The sequence below is a fragment of the Anolis carolinensis genome, chromosome 6 (genome assembly GCF_035594765.1).
Source record: "Anolis carolinensis isolate JA03-04 chromosome 6, rAnoCar3.1.pri, whole genome shotgun sequence".
NCBI lineage: Eukaryota > Metazoa > Chordata > Lepidosauria > Squamata > Dactyloidae > Anolis > Anolis carolinensis.
In genome coordinates, this window is record NC_085846.1 from 28,542,826 (window position 1) to 28,562,462 (window position 19,637).

General features: G+C 40.5%; 1 protein-coding gene across 7 annotated transcripts in view; it reads left to right on the top strand.

The window, feature by feature from the left end:
* arhgap23 (Rho GTPase activating protein 23) overlaps positions 1-19,637 on the top strand; it is a 224,433-nt gene that overhangs the window by 139,022 nt on the left and 65,774 nt on the right. For all 7 annotated transcript variants that reach the window (XR_010007237.1, XM_062984338.1, XM_062984339.1 and 4 more), the window contains exons 3-5: positions 12,616-12,640; positions 16,965-17,057; positions 17,731-17,809. Coding sequence is in view for 6 of the 7 variants with exons in the window: in XM_062984338.1 (XP_062840408.1) it covers positions 12,616-12,640; positions 16,965-17,057; positions 17,731-17,809 (197 nt within the window). In the remaining variant the exon portion in view is untranslated. The remainder of the gene's footprint in view (positions 1-12,615; positions 12,641-16,964; positions 17,058-17,730; positions 17,810-19,637) is intronic.

Here is a 19,637-nt window from a genome sequence, read left to right on the forward strand (position 1 = left end):
GCTCCAGTTTTTGCATTCGTTTGCATATAAGAAGTCTGAATAAAAATATTTGCAGATATTTTTCTATGCAATTTTGCTCACTAAACCCATAATTTATAAGTAATTTTGCTATTAAAATATGTGGTGCCCAGCCTAATAATATAGTCTAAGCAGGCTATTTAAGTCAGTTGGACTATCTTTCTTTCTCCAAGTCTCAGGTAATTATTTCTCAATTACCAGAGGTGAAATTCTTCACTCATCCCAACCATTTCATACCTTTTGCTAAACAATATAAATATGCAATTAGTTTTAATTATTGTTTCTCAAGGCCTAAAGGTCCTAAAGTATAGCTACAGTGCCACCCGTACCTAAGACACAATGTGTATCACTGACCAGCTTGGGGAAGTTCCTTTTTCGGTCTATAACTCTTAGGACTTCCTAGCCAGCATGGTTATTGTTTCTGCTGGAAATGTGTGGAGTTGTGGTCCAGAAAGGTAACATTTCTGGGCTCTGCTGTTGGCTGGAACTTCTGAGCCCATCTCAAAAAACTGGTAATGCAAATGTATTCACACATGACACCATTGCATTATTTGGCCCCACTGGATCAACTCCCTGTAGGCTTTAAAATTTGACTTTTCTCTAAGTCGAGAGAATTAGTGGCCCTTTCAATAAAATCTGTAGATAGTGTCACCTAATAGATGTTGTTGGAATGCAACTTTAAGACACCTTGACTACAAAAGCTGATAGTAAATGCTCGCAGTTGCATTCAACAATATGGAGGACAATGAGATTCCCACTCCTGCTGTCGTTCCTATTGGACTCAGTTTCTCTAGCTATGATGGGCAGGTTTAAAATTGAGTAGTGTTACTGTACCTTTAATAATTTTGTAAAACAGAGGTTTCCAGCAATGACTGGAAACCCCTCTTCTACACAACCATTAAAGGTACATGGACCCTTTCTAGTCTTACATGTGGCAACCTTATCCCCTAGCCAACGATGATTAATGTGAGCCATAATCCAACAACATCTCGAAGGTCACATATCCACATCCCTACTTTACCGTACTAAGGACGATGCAAGACAGCCTTCATTTTAGGATCTCAGGGCCCTGCCCCCACTCCTGTCCCTCCATAGATCTACCTCATACCCTTAGCACAGTTCCAAATTCCTGGGAGCTATTTGCTGATGTCCCATTCCATTCAGATGAAATGTCTGGCGTGGAAGTGCTGTCTCTGCGAGAGAGAGCCAGCTTTCCGGCTCCCGCAGACCAGAGACCTCCCCCCCCCCACCGTTCCCCTCCCCTTTTGTCATTTCAGAAAGGGAAAGTGGATCCTCTGCCAGATAAGTTAAAAGGCATTGGAGGACTGGGAGGAGATGGGATTGTGGGATATGCATTAAACCGTTCTCCCCCATCTGTCCTTTTCTGCAGCGTCAGCTTCATCTCTACAAAGAGATGACTGTTGTATTTCATGTTTTGGACAAAAGGCTGTCTTCCTCCCTCTCTCTTTCCATCCCATCCCCATTTTACACAGTTATTGAAAAGTTGGCTCTTAGACTTATTCTTCCCCACGTCCCAACATACTGTAACCCAAGATTGCTCTCTGTGGAAAGAATCCCAGAACTCTCACATTGTCAAGAAATGTTTTTATTATTGATGTTTTAGAGAAGGTCTTGGTCAAGGCTATAAGACAGGAAGTATAATCAGAGGACACCCCATTGTAAAGTTTCCATATCTCCCTGCTCTGACCTGCCTTTGAATTCAGTTTTGTGTCGATAGCCCACCAGAACAGTTATTGGAGCACAGATGGAGAGGTTGGGGCGGGATCACAGAAGCATCTGGATATGTCCCATAGCTCAGTGGTTCTCAACCTCAGTTGTTTTGGCCTACAACTCCCAGAAATCCCAGCCGGTTTACCAGCTGTTAGGGACCCACAGGTTGAGAACCACTGTGATAGCTGGATACAAAATGATGATATCTGTTGAGATAGCTGTAGGTCCTCCAAAGGTTTTAGCTAATGATTTAATCATTATTGGGGACATAGCAAGATGCTTTTCTGATCTCCATACTTTCCACCAGGCTGTTGCAATAGAACTATGAATTCTGGGGTCATTGTGAAGGGTGGAAGAGAGTACCAACCTTCACAAGAGCCAATAAATAAATGGACATACATTGGCATAAGGTGGGTTTATGATTCCTATGCTCCTTATAAGATATTGGTCATTCTTCCCAAACTCCAGACAACAGTCAAGTCTGTGTCGGTAGTCTGGAGCAGATCCTCAGGGAAGAATAAAAGAAGTTATTGAAGGAGTCTGGGCTATTTCTTCTCTCCAAGCAGGAGGGCATGTAAAGGTCAGCAGCTGGGAACTATGAGTTAAAGCAGTATGGGTGGGATAGCTGAGAATAGGGATTTAGGAATCCTGCTTTATTTTGATTCAAGCTATTGGCTCACCTGGCTTGGTATTAACAGTACACTGAAGCTTCAGAAAGGAGTATTTGCTATGGGCTATGGAGCTGTACCTCGAAAGGCAAGGGGCCAAATAACACTTTTTTTGTTAAGCGTGATAGTTGCAGGCCCTCAAATAATGTCCAACTTTTTTTTGACCCTAAGGTGAACAGATTATAAAGTTTTCCTTGCATATGCTCTACTATAGAACCATAGCTACAGTTAGCAACTGAGATAGAGTTGGTACGGTAGCATTGCCAGAAGGACTAAATGTCTCCTATAGGTTGGACACTGTTTTTGAGGATCCTTCAGGAATATGGTGATTTCTGAAAATTGTAGTCTTTTTTTTTTTTTAAAGGAACCTTTCCAAGCTCTGCAGAGAAAGCAAAGTATGTTCTGTAATAACATGACTTTGGTTCACTTTTGGCCCTTGGTCTGTGGGCTGTAGATGATTGAAACCACAAAGAGTGTGCATGAATTGGCCCCTTAACATTTTACTGCCCTTTAGCCCAAATTTAGTTTCATCCATCCTGATCTGAGGAAGAGGCAGGGGCTCATGATTGAGTGTCCCACAACATTTTTGAGGTGCTCAAAAGCACGAAGAAGCTTGCTCCTTGGAAACCCCATCATCATTTCAGGGTTGGCTGTCTCTGGAAATGTGCTGAGTTCTGTTGGTGGCTTAACTTTGTGCTGCTTCCAAGTATCTCTGAAACCCACAACAGGCACTTGCCAGACTGGAAGACATAGGTGCCACTGGCAGTCTGAGAGGAACACTCATTGACTCCTGATTAGCATCAGTTCTTTGCTAAGATAAAATGTGGTTGAATTAAAGATTTGCTAGGCACTGTGGTTTTGGGAATTTTTGTATACATGCATATTGGCATTACAATTTAATGTCAGTGCCTTGAGGACCGTTCTGTTGAGAGGCAAGATAAAATCTGTTGTGAAAAGGACATTTTCAAGAGTATTTTGATGTTAAAATGGTCTAGCAAAGTAGACCTTTTTGTGAAAGAAAACTTTGTCATTGTTGCTGTGCGCTTCACATTGTTTCAACATATGGCAATCCTAATGTAAATATCTGATATGCAGGATGCATTTTCATTCACTGGACCAAATTTGGAACACTCAAATTTGAATACTGGTGGGGTTGGGGGGCTTGATTTTGTCATTTGGGAGTTGTAGCTGCTGGGATTTATAGTTAACCTACAATCAAAGAGTATTCTGAACTCCACCAATGATGGAATTGAACCAAACTTGGCACACAGAACTTGCATGACCAACAGAAAATACTGGAAATGTTTGGTGGGCATTGACCTTGAGTTTTGGAGTTGTAGTTTACCTATATCCAGAGAGCACTGTGGACTCAAACAATGATAGATCTTGACCAAACTTTGCATGAATACTCAACATGCACAAATTTGAACACTGGTGGAATTTGGGGAAAGTAGACCTTGAAGAGAAGGACAGGTGGAGAGATCTTCAGCCTTCTCTGTTAAAGGGGTTCCTAAGACCATCAGACATATGTTTTCTGATGGTCTTTGATGACACCTCTGACACCCCAATCACGACCCCGTCAGGGGTCTTGACCCTCAGGTTGAGAAACAGCCCCAGAGTCATAGTTCAGTGCTGAAACCACTACACAATGCTGTCTCTTGAAAGTAAGTTACCGTACATGCAAATATCTCTCTTCAGAAACACCGGTTGATGTCATTTTGGTACATTTCCATTTTCTTTTTTTTCCGTTCTGGATTTATCAGAACATAATTTTGTCACTGAGTATGACTGAAGTCAAATGAGATTTGAAAGCAAGGACAGTACAAACGCCTTTAATATCCCTGGTTTCACTTACCTGTGCTCCAAAAAAAAAATTAAAAAAAAATCCCCTTTCGAAAGTACTTGTTCAGTAGGGTTTGTTTTATCCGCAGCACAATAATGTTCAGAAGAAGCATACAATAGGCCTGGGGGACCTATTTCAAGGGGGCCATATTTTGTCAGATCCAGTCGATGAAACCAATGAGTACCAGTCCTTTGGATACAGTGGTTGTACTGTGCAAAGAAACAGAACTTGAACAGTTTTTTGAACTAGAACTTCATGCTAAGTAGGATAACTCAAGTCTAAAAACGTAACCTTTCCAAACTCTTGGAACAATATTAGCAGATCCAAATCCCATGTGAGAATCCAGATCTAGTACCCCCATTCTTTTCTTTCAATGTGCCATTGTGAGCTCCATAGCCCAGATAGTACAAAAAGTGAAGCAAAGGAACTTCGAAACCACCTGTGGAATTTCAGCAATTTAATTAGGACATCCTCATCTCCAGGCAAAGGGAAGGAAGCTCCAGCAGGGTGGGGCTGCTGATCCGGGGGCTGGGTTTCGATGGAGATGATTCACTGGGGAGAAGGAGGGAGCCATAGGTTTGGTGCCAAGCATTCCTTGGCAACTCTCTGCTGATGACTCGATTGTCTCCTTGTGCCCCACGTGGAGACAGGTACTGCAGGTTATCTCATAAATGTGGAGGAGGAATGCAAAGAGGAAAGGTTGCTGCCAAAGGTGAGGAGATACAACCCACTAGGTGAATAGGTGGGTGGGAGAAAACATTGACTCAAGGGATTAGCCCCCAAGTTCTATGTGCCTCCACCTTTTCAAGTTATGGTTTGATTTTGTCATCTGTTATTTTTTTTTAAAGAAGGATATCCTAATAGTCAACCTGAAAGAGCTTTAAATTAAGAAGAGAAGCTGAATACATTTGGCCCTCTTCATTTCTGTGTTTTACTTTTGCGGATTTGATTATTTGAAAATGTTTTCTCTAGGAATTCTAGGCCCTCCAGTATGACTCTGTGGCCAACCTCTGCTAAAGGTTGAGTGTAGAGTCATGCTAAAAGAACTAAATTCCAAGAGAACCCTTCTTGGAATGTATAGGTTCTCCAATGCCATTCTGTGGTCAACATCTGGTGGAGATTCCTAGAGAGTTGTAGAGAGGTTAATTTTTTTTTAATTTCACTTTTGCAAGAGTTGTGTGCTCATGACTGTAGCAAATGTGGAGCACTGGCTGTATTTCTTTAGCTCCTTTCCAGTGCAGCAGTGCCCATTATAGAACACAGAGTAGCATCAGCAATGCAGAACATATAGGGCAACATTAGAGATTCAAATGCCTTCCTGAATATGAATGTTCATTACTTTCTAAACTTGAGCTGACCACATTCAATTTTCAACTTCATTAGAAAAGAAGAGAAACAGAGATGGTGCCAGTACAGCAAAGGCTCTTTTTCTTTCTGTGCTCTACACATGTGTGTATGTTCCTTCAAGTTACGTTTTGACTAATGGTGACCCCATCAATTTCATAGGGTTTTCTTAAACAAAAAATACACAGATGTGCTTTTTGCCAGTTCCTTCTTCTGAGATATAAGCCTACAGCACTTGGTATTCATTAGCAGTCTCATCCAAGTGCTACACAGGGCTGAACATATTGATACTGAAACTAAATGCCGAAATTAGTACTGAATAATAGCTATTGATGGTCCCATTCTCCTTGACTTTATCAGTTCTTTTAAAACCATCCATATTGGAAGCCATTAATTCCACATAGTCAAACATACTCTCGGGATAAGGGACTGTTGAGAAATTGTGACTGTCCTTTCTCCAGTGAATTCTCTTATGTTGGGAGTAGGGAGTGTGTAGAGGTTAGGCAGCAGTCTATTCATTCCTGTCTGCTGAATGAGTTGAGCCATAATCTATCCCAGCAAGGCATTTCTTACATTAATGCAGATTAGTTGTAGTTAATTACAGAGACATACCTCGCTGCCTAATTAATACAGATTAGTTATATCTAACCCTCACATCTTAAGAGATGCTGAGTCTGCGCCTTGCTTTGCAAATTTGAAACAGATTGGTGGTCATGAAGGTTTCGATGACGATCATTTGTGAGAAGTCAAAGTTCTCATCCCCAAACCCAGAGGACATGAAATACCTTTTATGTTCTTCTTTGTACGATATGTATGGGTAGCAAACTATTAAAAAGCCTGCAAGGCAGGGTGGATGGGATTTTCTCTAGGTAGCTAAAGATTCAGACGCAAATTAGACAATCCAGGTTCAGGGAACTGGTATATGGCCTCCTTTAAATGTAGGCTGCTCTATGAGCTTCAGGGAAATCATGGCCTCGCTACAAAGTTGCAGCCTATACAGTTTCAGAGAGATCCAGAAGGAGGGCAAACAGGAAACAGATGAGAGCCAGGGTCAAGAACTAGGAAGACAATCCAGCCACAGTAACCAGCACAACAGTGAATCAGAGCCAGTGCTGGGTGGAGACCAAGGGACAGCTGTGCTGCGTATCCACTCCAGGGGATCCGGGAACAGGAACTCAGGATCTTGGACAAAGGCTAGAAGCAAGGCGGGAGGGAAGACAATATGAGAAGGTCGCATCCAAGGCCATCTGAGCTTGACCTGGAAGCTTTGGTCCTCAGGAAGCGCTTAGCTTTGGGAGAGGTCATTGTGATAAAGGCAAACACACCCTCTGCTGGCAAAATCCTGCAATTTCCTAGTAACTCAGGAACCTCACAGAGCGGCTGAATTCCAAACATCCCCCATTCACACCCTTTGGGTTGAAGGTTAAAAGATGGAAGTCTTTGCTCTGAGACGTGCGTGCATGTTCCAGCTCTTTGTCTAGGATGTCACTTTGACATGCAAATGTCCCCACCAGCCATTCATGATTTTTAGAGCGTGCTTAGTGGATTTTTTTTAGCTTCCAAAAAAAAAAATGAAGTAGGGATAGATGAAAATAAACCTTGTTCCACACTGAAAGGGACAAATGGCATAACATTGCTTTCTTTCATCTCATCATCATCATCATTTAATTACTTATTAATCGCCCTCCATCCACGATGCTCTAGGCGATTTACAATATAAAATTGTAAAGGATCTCCCTATTTATGATTACCTGAAATGTTTCTTACTGGTATGGGTTGATGCTGGAGACAACATTTTGAATTAGAGGGATCTCTGGCCCCTTCCAAAAATGATGGATATTGCCAGAATTCTCACAATATGGATTTCTGAAAAGGGATATAAATTTAACAGTTTGTACTTTGCTGATTATGATTTGAGCACCAAACAAGGTGGTGTCTTAGGCCCCCTTCTACACTGTCCTTATATCCTAGGATCGAATCCCAGATTATCTGCTTATCTCATATTTTCTAACAGTGGAGGCCCATATAATCCAGTTCAAAGCAGATAACCTGGGATCAGATCCTGGGAAATAAGGGCAGTGTAGAAGGGGCCTAAGATCCAACCCATTCTTCTTTCCCCAAACTCTAATTTGCTGAAGTGAGATGAGGAGGGTGGTCCACAGGGTTCAGTTGTGACAATGGTGGAGACTCACACAGAGCAATCATTAATATTGAAAGGACCTTGGGGAAAAGAATATTATGTACATTTCAACTGACTCTGGAAGGCTTTGGGAGACTCACCCTCCAAATTTTTCAATGACATGGGGTAGTGTGTAAGAGATCATATCCTTGGGCCTGAGACTGCTGCCATCTTTACTGCCTCTCCATGCTTCCTGTCTTCACTTGGGCAAGGCTTGGAAATTTCACATGTGCACCAACATTTTGAATTTTGGAATATTTTCTGGAAGGAGTGAACATGAGAACTTGACAAAACTGAGCCAAGTAGAAAGAAATCCAGAGAAAACGTCCTGATCAATACTAACAGTGCCAAATAGATATTTATAATAACACACACACAGCATTTATTCCATCTGTCAGTCCATGCCAGTCACACTCATCATATGTGCTTTATCCGGCATACAATTGAAAGAAAGATTTGCATGCTAAATAAACTGCCCATGAAAGTCAGCCATGTCTCAAATTAACATATATTTGGTGGGCAACTGGGAGTCTAAAGCATTAGTCCCATAGTAGAGTTGGGGTTGGTGATGCACTTCCACCACAAAGAAAAATAAGTTATGTTTTGCCCCCAAGCAGTGACCCTTTGGGACATTCGGGGCACAAAAGAAGTGTTTGGATACCGGTTCTGGATTTCTTCATTCTAATCAAAGCACTCTTATGAACATAGAAGGGCCCGAGATGCAGTGAAAATGTTTTCCACATCCCCCAAAGAACATTTGGTGGTGAATATTGGATCCCCTTGGGGTATGTGTGTGTGTGTGTGACAAAATGGCCCCAGGGGCACATGCATGCTGCACTTTTCCCACCTCCGCTGAGTCTATTGGGAAATCCAGTTAAAGAGGCAAATGGTTCTCTGCACATTCCTACAAAAAGCCTAGAAGACATGCCTCTGTTCACCCGTCATCCCCCTGTCTTCCTGGAAACATTCAGAAGCCCCAAACATGTCTATATTTAGCACCTTAATTATTATCCAGGGCAAGTGCTGCCTGCACGTGCATGGGGGTTTGTGTGTGAGTGCATTTTGGCTGGAGGATCTGTCCTTGAGATTTTGCCTTCACAGTGGCGTGATATGAGTTGACAAGATCTAATGTTCAAAGGGGGAGAACAGTGAGCAGGGACTGGAAGGAGGATGGTTTTACTCCGATCCTGTGTGACAGACAAGGAGACATGGTGACACAGGGGACTGGGTCTTTTTCTTGTTCTCTTTTGAGTTTTGTTTTTTTCGTGCAGAAGCTCTAGAGATGGAGGGGGGGGGCACCTAGGTACAAGAAAGTGATACGTCTACAGCCTAAAATTAAATTAAGCTAAATAAAATGAGAAAGGATGCAATTCAATAATGTATAGATGGGCTCTTGAATAGGAAACTAGATGTATAATGAACACTCCATAGTTGCTGGCGATAGCCCAGGATCCCCACAAAAGTGGAAAAAAACATGCATTAAAACCCCCTTGTTTTTTTAACCTGAGAGAACATCTCTCCAGGGGTCTCTAGATCTTGCAGTGCTATTCTGTAGTCAACATTTTCTGGATACTGATCACAGAATCAAACTGAAGAAAGTAGGGCAACTGTTTCGCCTGCCAGCAGGCTATTTACCTAGGTTTTTTTTTTCTTTCTCTCTTTCCAGCCTTGCCAACAGGCCAGGGAGTGGGAAAGGGGTTGAGTTCATATTTTTCCAGGCCATCCCTTTTTTCTTTGGAGTGTGGTGTGAATCTGAGGTCTTGGCTACAGCCTGATTGGGTTTTTATTTTGCCTGAGACAGCGAAGTGGAAGTTGAGTTCAATTTTGTTTTGGAATGTAGAAGTGTAGGGCGTTTGCGTTTTTAAAAGTGGAAAGACTGCATGGGAGTCCAAATGTACTATAGTGTTTGGTTTAATTGCTACTTCTTTGTCATATGACCTCTACACAATGTCCATCTGGGAAAGCGTCATCAAGTCTAAATACTTTGTAGGCATCAGATCCTGTCTGAACTTAGAAACTAAGCAGAATCAAGCCTGGTTAGCATTTGGATGACCAAGAGCTTCTAGGTGCTGTGGGCTATATTTTAGACAAAGACAATAATGCAACACCTCTGAATATTTATTTCCTAAGAAGATAATGTGACATTAATGAAATTGCTAATAAATCAACAGGTGACTTGAAAGCACATTTGCACACATCGGGGTGGTGTCTGGCTAGGAAAATTGCCAGTTCTCTGAAGACTCTCAGTCAGGATGTGGGTAGCTCTAGTAGTGGAACTGAGGACCTTCCCTCCACTATCTTTATTCCATGATCTTCCAAGAAGAGAAGAAGGACAATAGCTGTAGAAGGATAGAAGATGGCACCTTGTTCCCATGCCGTCTTCATGAAGGTCTACTTATGGGAAGGTAGAGACAGAATAGTTTTCAAAACTATCTTGCAGGCATTTGAGGATAATGAACTTCCATTTTGCAGTGCAGAAAGGAAATTAATTATCTTGAAAATTAAGTTCTTACCTGGTACCTTGGATAGCCATAATAGTCTGGTCCCTAAGCCAAGAAATGGCCTGTACTTCTTAAAAAGTTCAACTATGCCAATGGAGAGATGATGTGCAGCCATAAGTTGCAGATTTGCAAATTGTGTTGATGTTGATGTTTCTTGATAAGGAGTAGAGATTATAGGAACTGGAGATGGTTCAGGAAAGCAGATTTATTTCCTGACCGGATTGTGGTGGTTGAGTTTTTAGATCATGGCTTGTTTTCCCAGCATTTAGCTATACTATTTTAAGGCTGCTTTGAATTATATATAATTTTGTGCTTAGCTTAACTGATATTATCTTAAAAGTAAAGTTGGCATGTGGTATGGAAGACTACAGGAAATATTAGTATATGGGGCATGTATAGAATGGAACAAAGTAATGAGGCAAAAGCCTATTAATCTGGGGATTTTGTTGGACTAGTTGTGGTTTGGAATTGGAATTGGAAAAGTGTTAAGTTTAAGGTGCAGTCCAGCTCTCGACTGCTCATTTTAAAGCACACAAGGCTAACCAAAATGACTAGAAAATGCTCATATTTAATTGTGTAATGAATTTTATTATTGTCTTGTGTTGCTTAATGTTTAAATCTTGTGACAAAAAGTAGGTATGATAGCAGAGGAGATGTAGGATGCATCTACATTGTAGAATTAATGCAGTTTGACACATCTTTTAACTGTCATGGCTCCATTCTATGGAATCTTGGAGTTTGTAGTTTGGTGAGGCGCCAATCCTCTTTGGCAGCAAAGGCTAAAGACTTTACAAAACTACAACTCTTTAGGATTGAGCAGTTACAAGTGGTGATCAACCTGCTTTAATTCAACAGCAAGAAAGCAAAAGACCTTGAGTTACATAGATATAGAAAACAGAGGCAAAATCAAGACAGCAGGCATGCACCATGGCATTTCTTCTGTCCGCTCTATATACAAGTGTTGATGCTTCTTCACTTCCAACATCTGCACTCCTAACCTCTGTGAATGTGGGGAGCTAACTGTAGTTATTAGGCACTGAGAGAAGTTTCTAAAAATATTGAGTTGCATAGATACTGAGTCATATTTATAGTAGACACAAAAATATAGACCAATGTTCCTTAAACTTGGTGCCCTCGAGATGTGTTGGTCTGCAACTCCTATCACTTCTAGCCAGCATGGCTTTGTTCTTTTGGCTCAGTGATGATGGGAACTGCAATCCAGTATCTAGAGGCACCAGTTTGGCTGATGTCAGCATGTTAGAAGTGAGACATTTGCTGATTGTAAAACCATTTTCTACTAGATTGCACTTAGTAGAAGAATATTATGTTCATGTCTGGGGATTAAAACTGTTTGGTATGCTCAGAATTTGTTGGAAAAACAGACACTGTCACAGGCTTTTCTTTAGAGAGAGATTTTGGAAAAGTAAATGGGAGATCAAACAGTGCAGTTTCCCTCTAAAACAAACAAATGAAAAGAATGAAGAAACAAGCATGAGGGTGAGAGAAAGAGGCAGATGCAAAAAATCAACATTAAAAGAATCGGTCTGTGGCCATAATGTACCAATTACAACAGAAAAAAATAAATTGGATGCTGTTGGGCACATTTAAAGTGTAAAAAAACCCTGTTATATGCTAAATAATAATATTTTTGTGTCGGAGAGGGCAGAATTTTTGGCAAGGAATCTGCAATCTTCAGTCCAACAGAGAACTGTAACCATTTAGCAGTGATGTATAAAGAAATTGCCGAAGAATTTGTTAAATTTTGCATAGACAGTTTCAGATGGCAACATCCAGAAATGGTTTTAATATTTCCTAATTGCACAAGATAAAGCTATGAGGGATATTGAATACCAGGAGAATATTGCACAAAAGTGTTATTCTTCCAGAATGTCAAGACATATATTTTTGGGCTTAGGAAGAAATTATATATATTCTATGTGTCGTTGAAGGCTTTCATGGCCAGAATCACTGGGTTGCTGTGAGTGTTCCGGGCTGAATGGCCATGTTCTCTCCTGATGTTTCACCCACATCTGTGTCAGGCATCCTCAGAGGTTGTGAGGTCTGTTGGAAATTAGGCAAGTGATATATCTGTGGAATGGCCTGTTCATCATTACTCTCCACCCGTCCACTTTATGCAGAGTTAAACTATACGAGTCCCTGTATACTTTCTCTGTAGGGAAACATATTGATCTAGTAGGGCATTTGTAAGGAGAGAAAAAGAATGGCAAAAGAATTGAGCTGCCTATCTCATCCCTTGCTTACTCTTTGAGTTGGCTGTACACTATGCCCTGTTCAAAAATATACATCATCGTTCTCTCTTTTCTTTTACAGGAGGAAGAAAATGGAAACAGAACGGGTATGTAGCCTTGCTTGTGTCCTGTATCAGGATTAGGATTTGTGTGTTTGTGGACATGTGTATGTGTGTATCTTTTTAAATTTCTTTTTGCTTAAAAATATTTTAAATTTTCATTCAAAAGGGATCTGTTACACAGAACAATATTCCAGTATAACAAAAGCAGGAACATAAAAATACAAAAGAAGGCAGAATAACGCCATTTTCATATGTTTCTATAAAAGCTGACCAAATTTCCAGATATAAATCCGTTTGTAAATTTTGTCTATGAACCATTCTTTCAAATATTTTAAGCATTGTTAGATCTTCTTTTCATTGGATCACAGATGGGGAGAAATTATCTTTTCAGTAACAAAGTATTTATCTTTTACTTATCAAAAGGTGCAAAATATACTTCCATTGGCCATTTGTTATTTTCCAAGAAACAGATAGATATTTCAAAAGGATAGGCACATCCCTGAATATCAATGAAATTTCCAAAACAAATTACTCATACGCCGATTCTGGTCTATGGACATTACTTTGAATGGTACTTGAAAACAGTGAACTCATCATGTTGTCAAAGGCTTTTGTGGCTGGAATCACTGGGGTTCTGTGAGTTTTCTGGGCTGTATGGCCATGTTCCAGAAGCATTCTCTCCTGACGTTTTGCCCACATCTATGTCAGGCATCCTCAGAGGTTGTGAAGTCTCTCTTGATGCCTTCTTTCCTTCCACTGAAACATTTTTCAGGCCTAAACCTTCAACCTGTTGTGTCTGTATGAGGAAATCCGGACCTCACAACCTCTGAGGATGCCTGTCATAGATGTAGATGAAACGTCAGGAGAGAATGCTTCTGGAACATGACCATACAGCCCGCAAAACTCATAGCAGCCCAGTGAACTCATCCTTGCCTTATGCATACTGTGTCTCTCTATGTGTTTCCATGTTCATGCGAACCAGGAAACTTCCCTTTAGGTCAGGGATTGGAATCACACAGCCTTCCCGATGTAATTGCACTTCAAGTCCCAGCAGTCCATGTCAGAATATCTAAACTAAAGAATTGCAGTACAACAACATTGGGAGGGCGACATGATTTCCCCCCTTTGTTTTAGGTATTGTGTCAGGGAATATGTCTCAGATACGTATGCAAAATTCTCATCCTGAGGATTTTGTCCAGTGAAATATTTTTGGAGAAGGTTATTCCAGAGTTCTTTGAAGCCTGTGCAATTTTCCTCATAACTTTAGTCCATGGAAAGGCATTTCCTATGTAGGAAGTAGCTGTCTCTTCTCTGATATAGTTACACTGAGAGGAGATAATAGGCCTGCCTATGTATCTTACTGTTGACAAATCTGTTACCTTATAGTGACACATTGTGGTACCTGCTTCTCAGATTCCCTGGGAAATTTTCTCCTCCATTACATTGTGAGTTTGAAGTGAGGAAGGTCTGTCTAGTATGATTCCTTTCTCATTCCTGTCTCCTTTCCCCTACTCTCATTGCCCTGTTCTGTCACCATGATCAACCCTCAGTATAATTGACTGGCTGTTTAAGTTTCCATCCCACAAGTTATCAATATATTCAAATAAAAAAAGGAGACATCTTGCCTGATGCCTCCTTTCCTTCCACTGAAACTTGTTTCAGGCCTAATCCTTCCACCTGTTGTGCCTGTATGAGGAAATCCAGACATGGCCTTTGGCAAAAAATGCATGAAATTACAGAATGATACTGTTGACCTGCAAACAAGGAAATGTCATCTTGCATGAAATCTTCAGTCAGAATCGAGATCTGCAGTGTGTCTCTCCATGTTTTATAAAATGCCCAAATGCCCATCTTATAGCTTGCCACTCTGCTTGCATGATTACAACCATATGTCCCTTTTACCAATACTAGGGCTACTGAAGCAGAGCAATAACAGGTTCCTTCCCTCCACCCTCCCATTCATGTGAAGGTGTTCAGCCTATAAAGCCATTCCCTAAGGCAGAAAAAGAACTTCTTCCCATATCTTGAGGTGAAAAAAAAAACATAATAAGATATTAAGCAACTAACAATTTGCTGTTCTTTCATGCCACCTCAAATCTGCGTATGCTACTGTGCCTTAAGGTAGAGATGGCTCTACTCCACACTCCAGTCTGTTCTAGTTTGTAATTCTATCTGTGCTGGTGTCTTGATAGTGTTGATAGGACTACTGGGTAGAGGGAGTTTAAAGGGAAGTCCTGTGGTTCCTTTGAAGATAAAGAGAATGTGAAACTATCAAAAGTGTGGTTCATTCTGCTACTCCCTGCTTCTTTTCTGTCTGAAGGACAGGTCTGCGACTCCAGTGCCTTGAGGCAGGATTTTGAGCTGAGCAAATTTGATGCCGTCGGAACGCATCACTGCTTTTTATCTTTGATAGAAAACTTTTGGCTTTCTTGGGTGCTGCATTCTGCTGCCCTTCAGGGCCAGGCATGGGGGCTTGTGGTTTGAGGAGTTCTAGGAATTGCAAGTAGCCATTAATGGCATGGCCATGCACTCTTTGGATTGTGTCAAACCATGGCTGTTTTCCAGGCAAGGTTGACACCAGACATATGGCCAGTTTGTCTTCTCATCTCCTTATCAACCCCCTAAATCTGGATCTTGAATAATCATGGAATTATGTGTAAAAAATATAAAGACTCCGCCCTTTATTGGAAAATGACTGCACATATCCTTTTGGCAAATGTGCATGACAAATTGAGCAAGAGATCTAGGAAGAACTATATTATTAGAGGAATGGGAACTTTTATGGGGGAAAAATTAAATTATACATATGCATATGAATTGAAAGAAAATTGGTGTAAAATGTTCTATCGGTGGCACCTGACCCCAAAAAGGATATCAAAATTTACCAAAGGCAAGAAGATTAAATGCTGGAAATGTGGAAGAGGTGAAGGATCGTACCTACACATGTGGTGGTCTTGTGAGAAGGTAAAACCGTACTGGAGGGAAATTCACGATCAATGTCAAAAAATCTTAAAGATAAAAATACCACTACTCCCAGAATTCTTTCTATTGGGCATGATGAATAATCAATGGGGAAAGAATGAAGACAAAATCTTTACACACTTAACAACAGCTGCCAGATTAGTTCTTGCAAGATTATGGAAACAGAAATTAATACCAAAAGTGGAAGAATGGATAAAAAGAATATGGGATATAATGAATATGGACTACCTAACGTTCTTGCTATCAACAACACAAAATAAGCCAAAAAAAGAGGATAGCTTGGACACCAGTAAAGGACTGGATGAAGAAAGAAAAAGTTAGAATATTGTTATGAAGCCCTTAACATGAAGGAGGAGTGTCAACTGTCAACACACACACACACACAAAGAATGATACCAACAACATAAACAATACAAATAGTTATGACAACTTTATAGAGAAGAATGGAAGTCAAGAACCGACAAGGACCCTGATCCCCCTACCCTTATTATCCCTTTCCCCCTCACTTTCTACCACCCCCCTCCCTACCCCCCATCCTTTCTTCCCCTCCATACTTTCCTAACCCACTAAGGTGGATTCTATTGTTATTTTCAAAATTTAATAAAAATTATAAAATTAAGAAAAACATGCACTTGTTAGAAGTCAACTCTTTGAACAAGTGATATTCACAAGCATTCATGTAATGGCACACAGGTAACTCAGATGTTAAACTGAAGAACCATGTATTTGAACTGCCAAGGACAAAGACATGCCACTATAAAATATATTTAGTTATGAGAAAATGGTTGTTTCTTTGAAGTTGAAATTGTAGTTGCATTTGTCCAAAACATATACACTCCCTTTGTAAACTTTTAGTTTAAAATATGCACACAGAGATAAAAAAAAACCAAAGTCTTCTTTGAAAAATAACATATCTTGTTTACTCATAAACATCTTGTATTAATTCACCACACAGGCACATTTCTTATTGAAGTTCAGTTACAGATAGGATGTATCTCCTCTGTTTTGAGTACACAGGGTATTATTCTTAATCAATAGTCCATAGTCTTTAAGTATACTTGTACTCACTGAAGTCTATAAGCATACTTCTCTACTGAAGTCCAAACAGCAACATGCATCCACCTCCACTGAGGTGTGATGCAAAAAAGGGTGAACTTATTCCATTGAAGACCAAACACATACTGAATACAAAATGGAGTCTTGAGTCTGAACATGCTCAGTACAATCACATGTCTATAGTCTCTCCTACACCAAAGAGGTCCAGTCAAACTGGCAAATCAACATACACATAGAATACAGGTTAGCAAATATATACATTAACAAATAAATAGTGAGAGGCTTGGGAGGTTGCTATTTCCAACATCTTTCTTTCTCTCCATCTCCATAGGAACCTCGCGGAACCGTCTGGAACCCATGGACACTATTTTTGTGAAAAGTGTGAAGGTAGATGGGCCAGCACACTTGGCAGGTCTCCGAACAGGTGAGAAAAGGGACACCGCTTCCCCAATTTAGGGTATTATTTTAACACTATAAGAACATCCAAATTCTGATTGGAATTCCCCTCCACGTCTGATCCATTTCTTGTTCCAGTAAATGCAATGTTTAGTATTGTGCACACCTGCGAATACATGCAAGCTCTGCCATGCAGTTTAGTGTGCATACCTGCATGATTCCACCCAGTTGTGCTCCTCACACATGGGCCCATAGTAGCAGCCCCAGAAGTCTTTGGTATCCACTATGGTTTGTTTCCAAGACCTTCAGTGGATAGCAAGATCTGCGAATACTTGAGTCTCATTATATACAATAGCATAGTAAAATGGTGCCTCTTATATAATACAGTGACAACTCCAACAAGAGCTGGAAAGAGCATGAAGATCTATCAAATGCCGGGAAGCTACAACAGGTGTTTATGCATCAGCATAAGGCTTGGCGTACAGTACAATCAAGGATTCCTTTTTGGAATTTCCTCCCAAATATTTTCAAGCTGTGGTTGGTGGAATCCATGGATGCAAATATGGAGGAACAACTGTATGCCCTTACCTCATTCCCCTCCATTTTCAATACTAGGAGAAGAAACAAAATACATACAAATACAAAATCATTTGCTAACTTTTTAGTTGAAGTTGTCACTACTTCCTGGTTTTTTTTAATAGGAGACCGTCTTGTCAAAGTGAATGGTGAAAGCATCATTGGGAAAACCTACTCACAAGTTATCGGCCTCATACAGAACTGGTGAGTAGTTCTTTTCCATCTTTTACAATCACTTCAACTTTATCACTATACATACTTGTCAGGTGTCTGAAATCGCAGAACTACTACTGAAAATCCATGTTTGCACACAGGTGCTCAAACATATCATCAAGCTCACAAATCAATTCATGCAAGAAGCGTAGAATAATACAAATATAGAGTTGGAGGAGACCACATGTGCTTATGCACCTGTTTCCCAAATTAGCAGCATTTTCAAACTTTTGTTATTCTTGACCCAAGGAAAAGAATGGCATGACAGAAAATACTGTTTTGTCCTATTTGGTTGTATGACTCTGAACTCTCTGTGTCTAATTAGCCTTCAGATTGCGTATGGGACGTGGGGAGCCAAACCTGACCTGAGAAAGGGACCTAAATATAGTCAGTGGGTTACGTGCCAAGTGAAATCAATCCAGCTAGGGGAGATAGATATATATATATATATATATATATATATATATATATATATATATATCACATATATATAAATTCATACACCCAGCCCAGGTGCATCAATGGCATGTGGGAAAGGGTAACTTAACCAGCCGTAAACACAAACATGACAACTCTTCAGACAAGCGGCACAACACAACTAAAGTATTGCTCATCACTGTTGTTGCAGAATTTATGGAAAAGTTTGGTATGGAGGTACCTCCTCCCTCCTTTCTAGTTTGTGGCCTTATTCCCATTTGGCAGGTAGCTTGTGAGAGAAATTGGAGCTGGAAAGATCCCGAAAGCCTGGTTGATATAAAATCCACAGCCATTGGAGAGAAAAAAAAATCCACTTTGAAGAAAAGAAGTGGTTGGTTTTTTTCCAACTGAAGTAAAATATGAAGAAAAAGGAGGAGGAGCAAGTGGAAAATTCTAGGAAGAGAGAAACTAGATAACTATAGCAAGGACAGTGGGCTGGATTGATTAAATAGCTGTTAACTATTTTGAACTATTCGTTGAATGGATAGTTTGTAATGGGAGCTGTGTGCCAAGGAGTTTGCTGGTTACAATTTCAACCTCAGTCTAGAAGTTATGAGAGCCAAGCGGCTGTTACTGACTCATGTCTAACCGAGGCATCTCCCTGGTAACGCTGAGAAAAGGAAACGTGTGATTTGACGTCATCCCATTCGTCAGGGAAAAGACCCAACCCCTGGAATTTCCAGCGAAAAGGATCCTTCTTAAAAGACCTAAGAAAGGCTTCTTGTGACTTGCAGAAGCTGCTGCTGAGTGGCAGGACTGGCTCACGATATTTTGCAGGCTGAAGCAAAGTAAAAGCTGGTGTTGCTTTCTCATTCTATGTACAAAATCTTACCAGATCACAGTTAATAATAATAATAATAATAACTTTATTTTTATACCCCGCCCCATCTCCCCGAAGGGACTCGGGGCGGCTTACATGGGGCCTTGCCCGATAAAACAATCAAATATCAAAACACAGCAATAAAACAGTTATCCAATAAATATAATCAGTTGGAATATTTCTTGAGCAGTAGTGATGGTGAAGTATCTTTTGCTGCAACTGAAGGTCCACAGAGACCTTAAAACATGGACATTCCAATGTGCATTTGCAAATGGTTAGGCCCTTGTCTATGATTGGCCAGACTTAACTGACAGTCAGATTGAACTCAGCAGTTAACCCCCAGCCCTGGATTTATAATCTGTTTTTGCACAAGTCCATTCCCAGCCCCCCGTACTCTCTAATTTTGATATGCCCACTATAGTCCTGGTTCTGGTTTGAGATTGTCTTTGATTTATTTTAATGATGTTTATATACAGTTTTGACTGTTTAATTAGATTGGCATATGTTTATTATGTTGTAAAT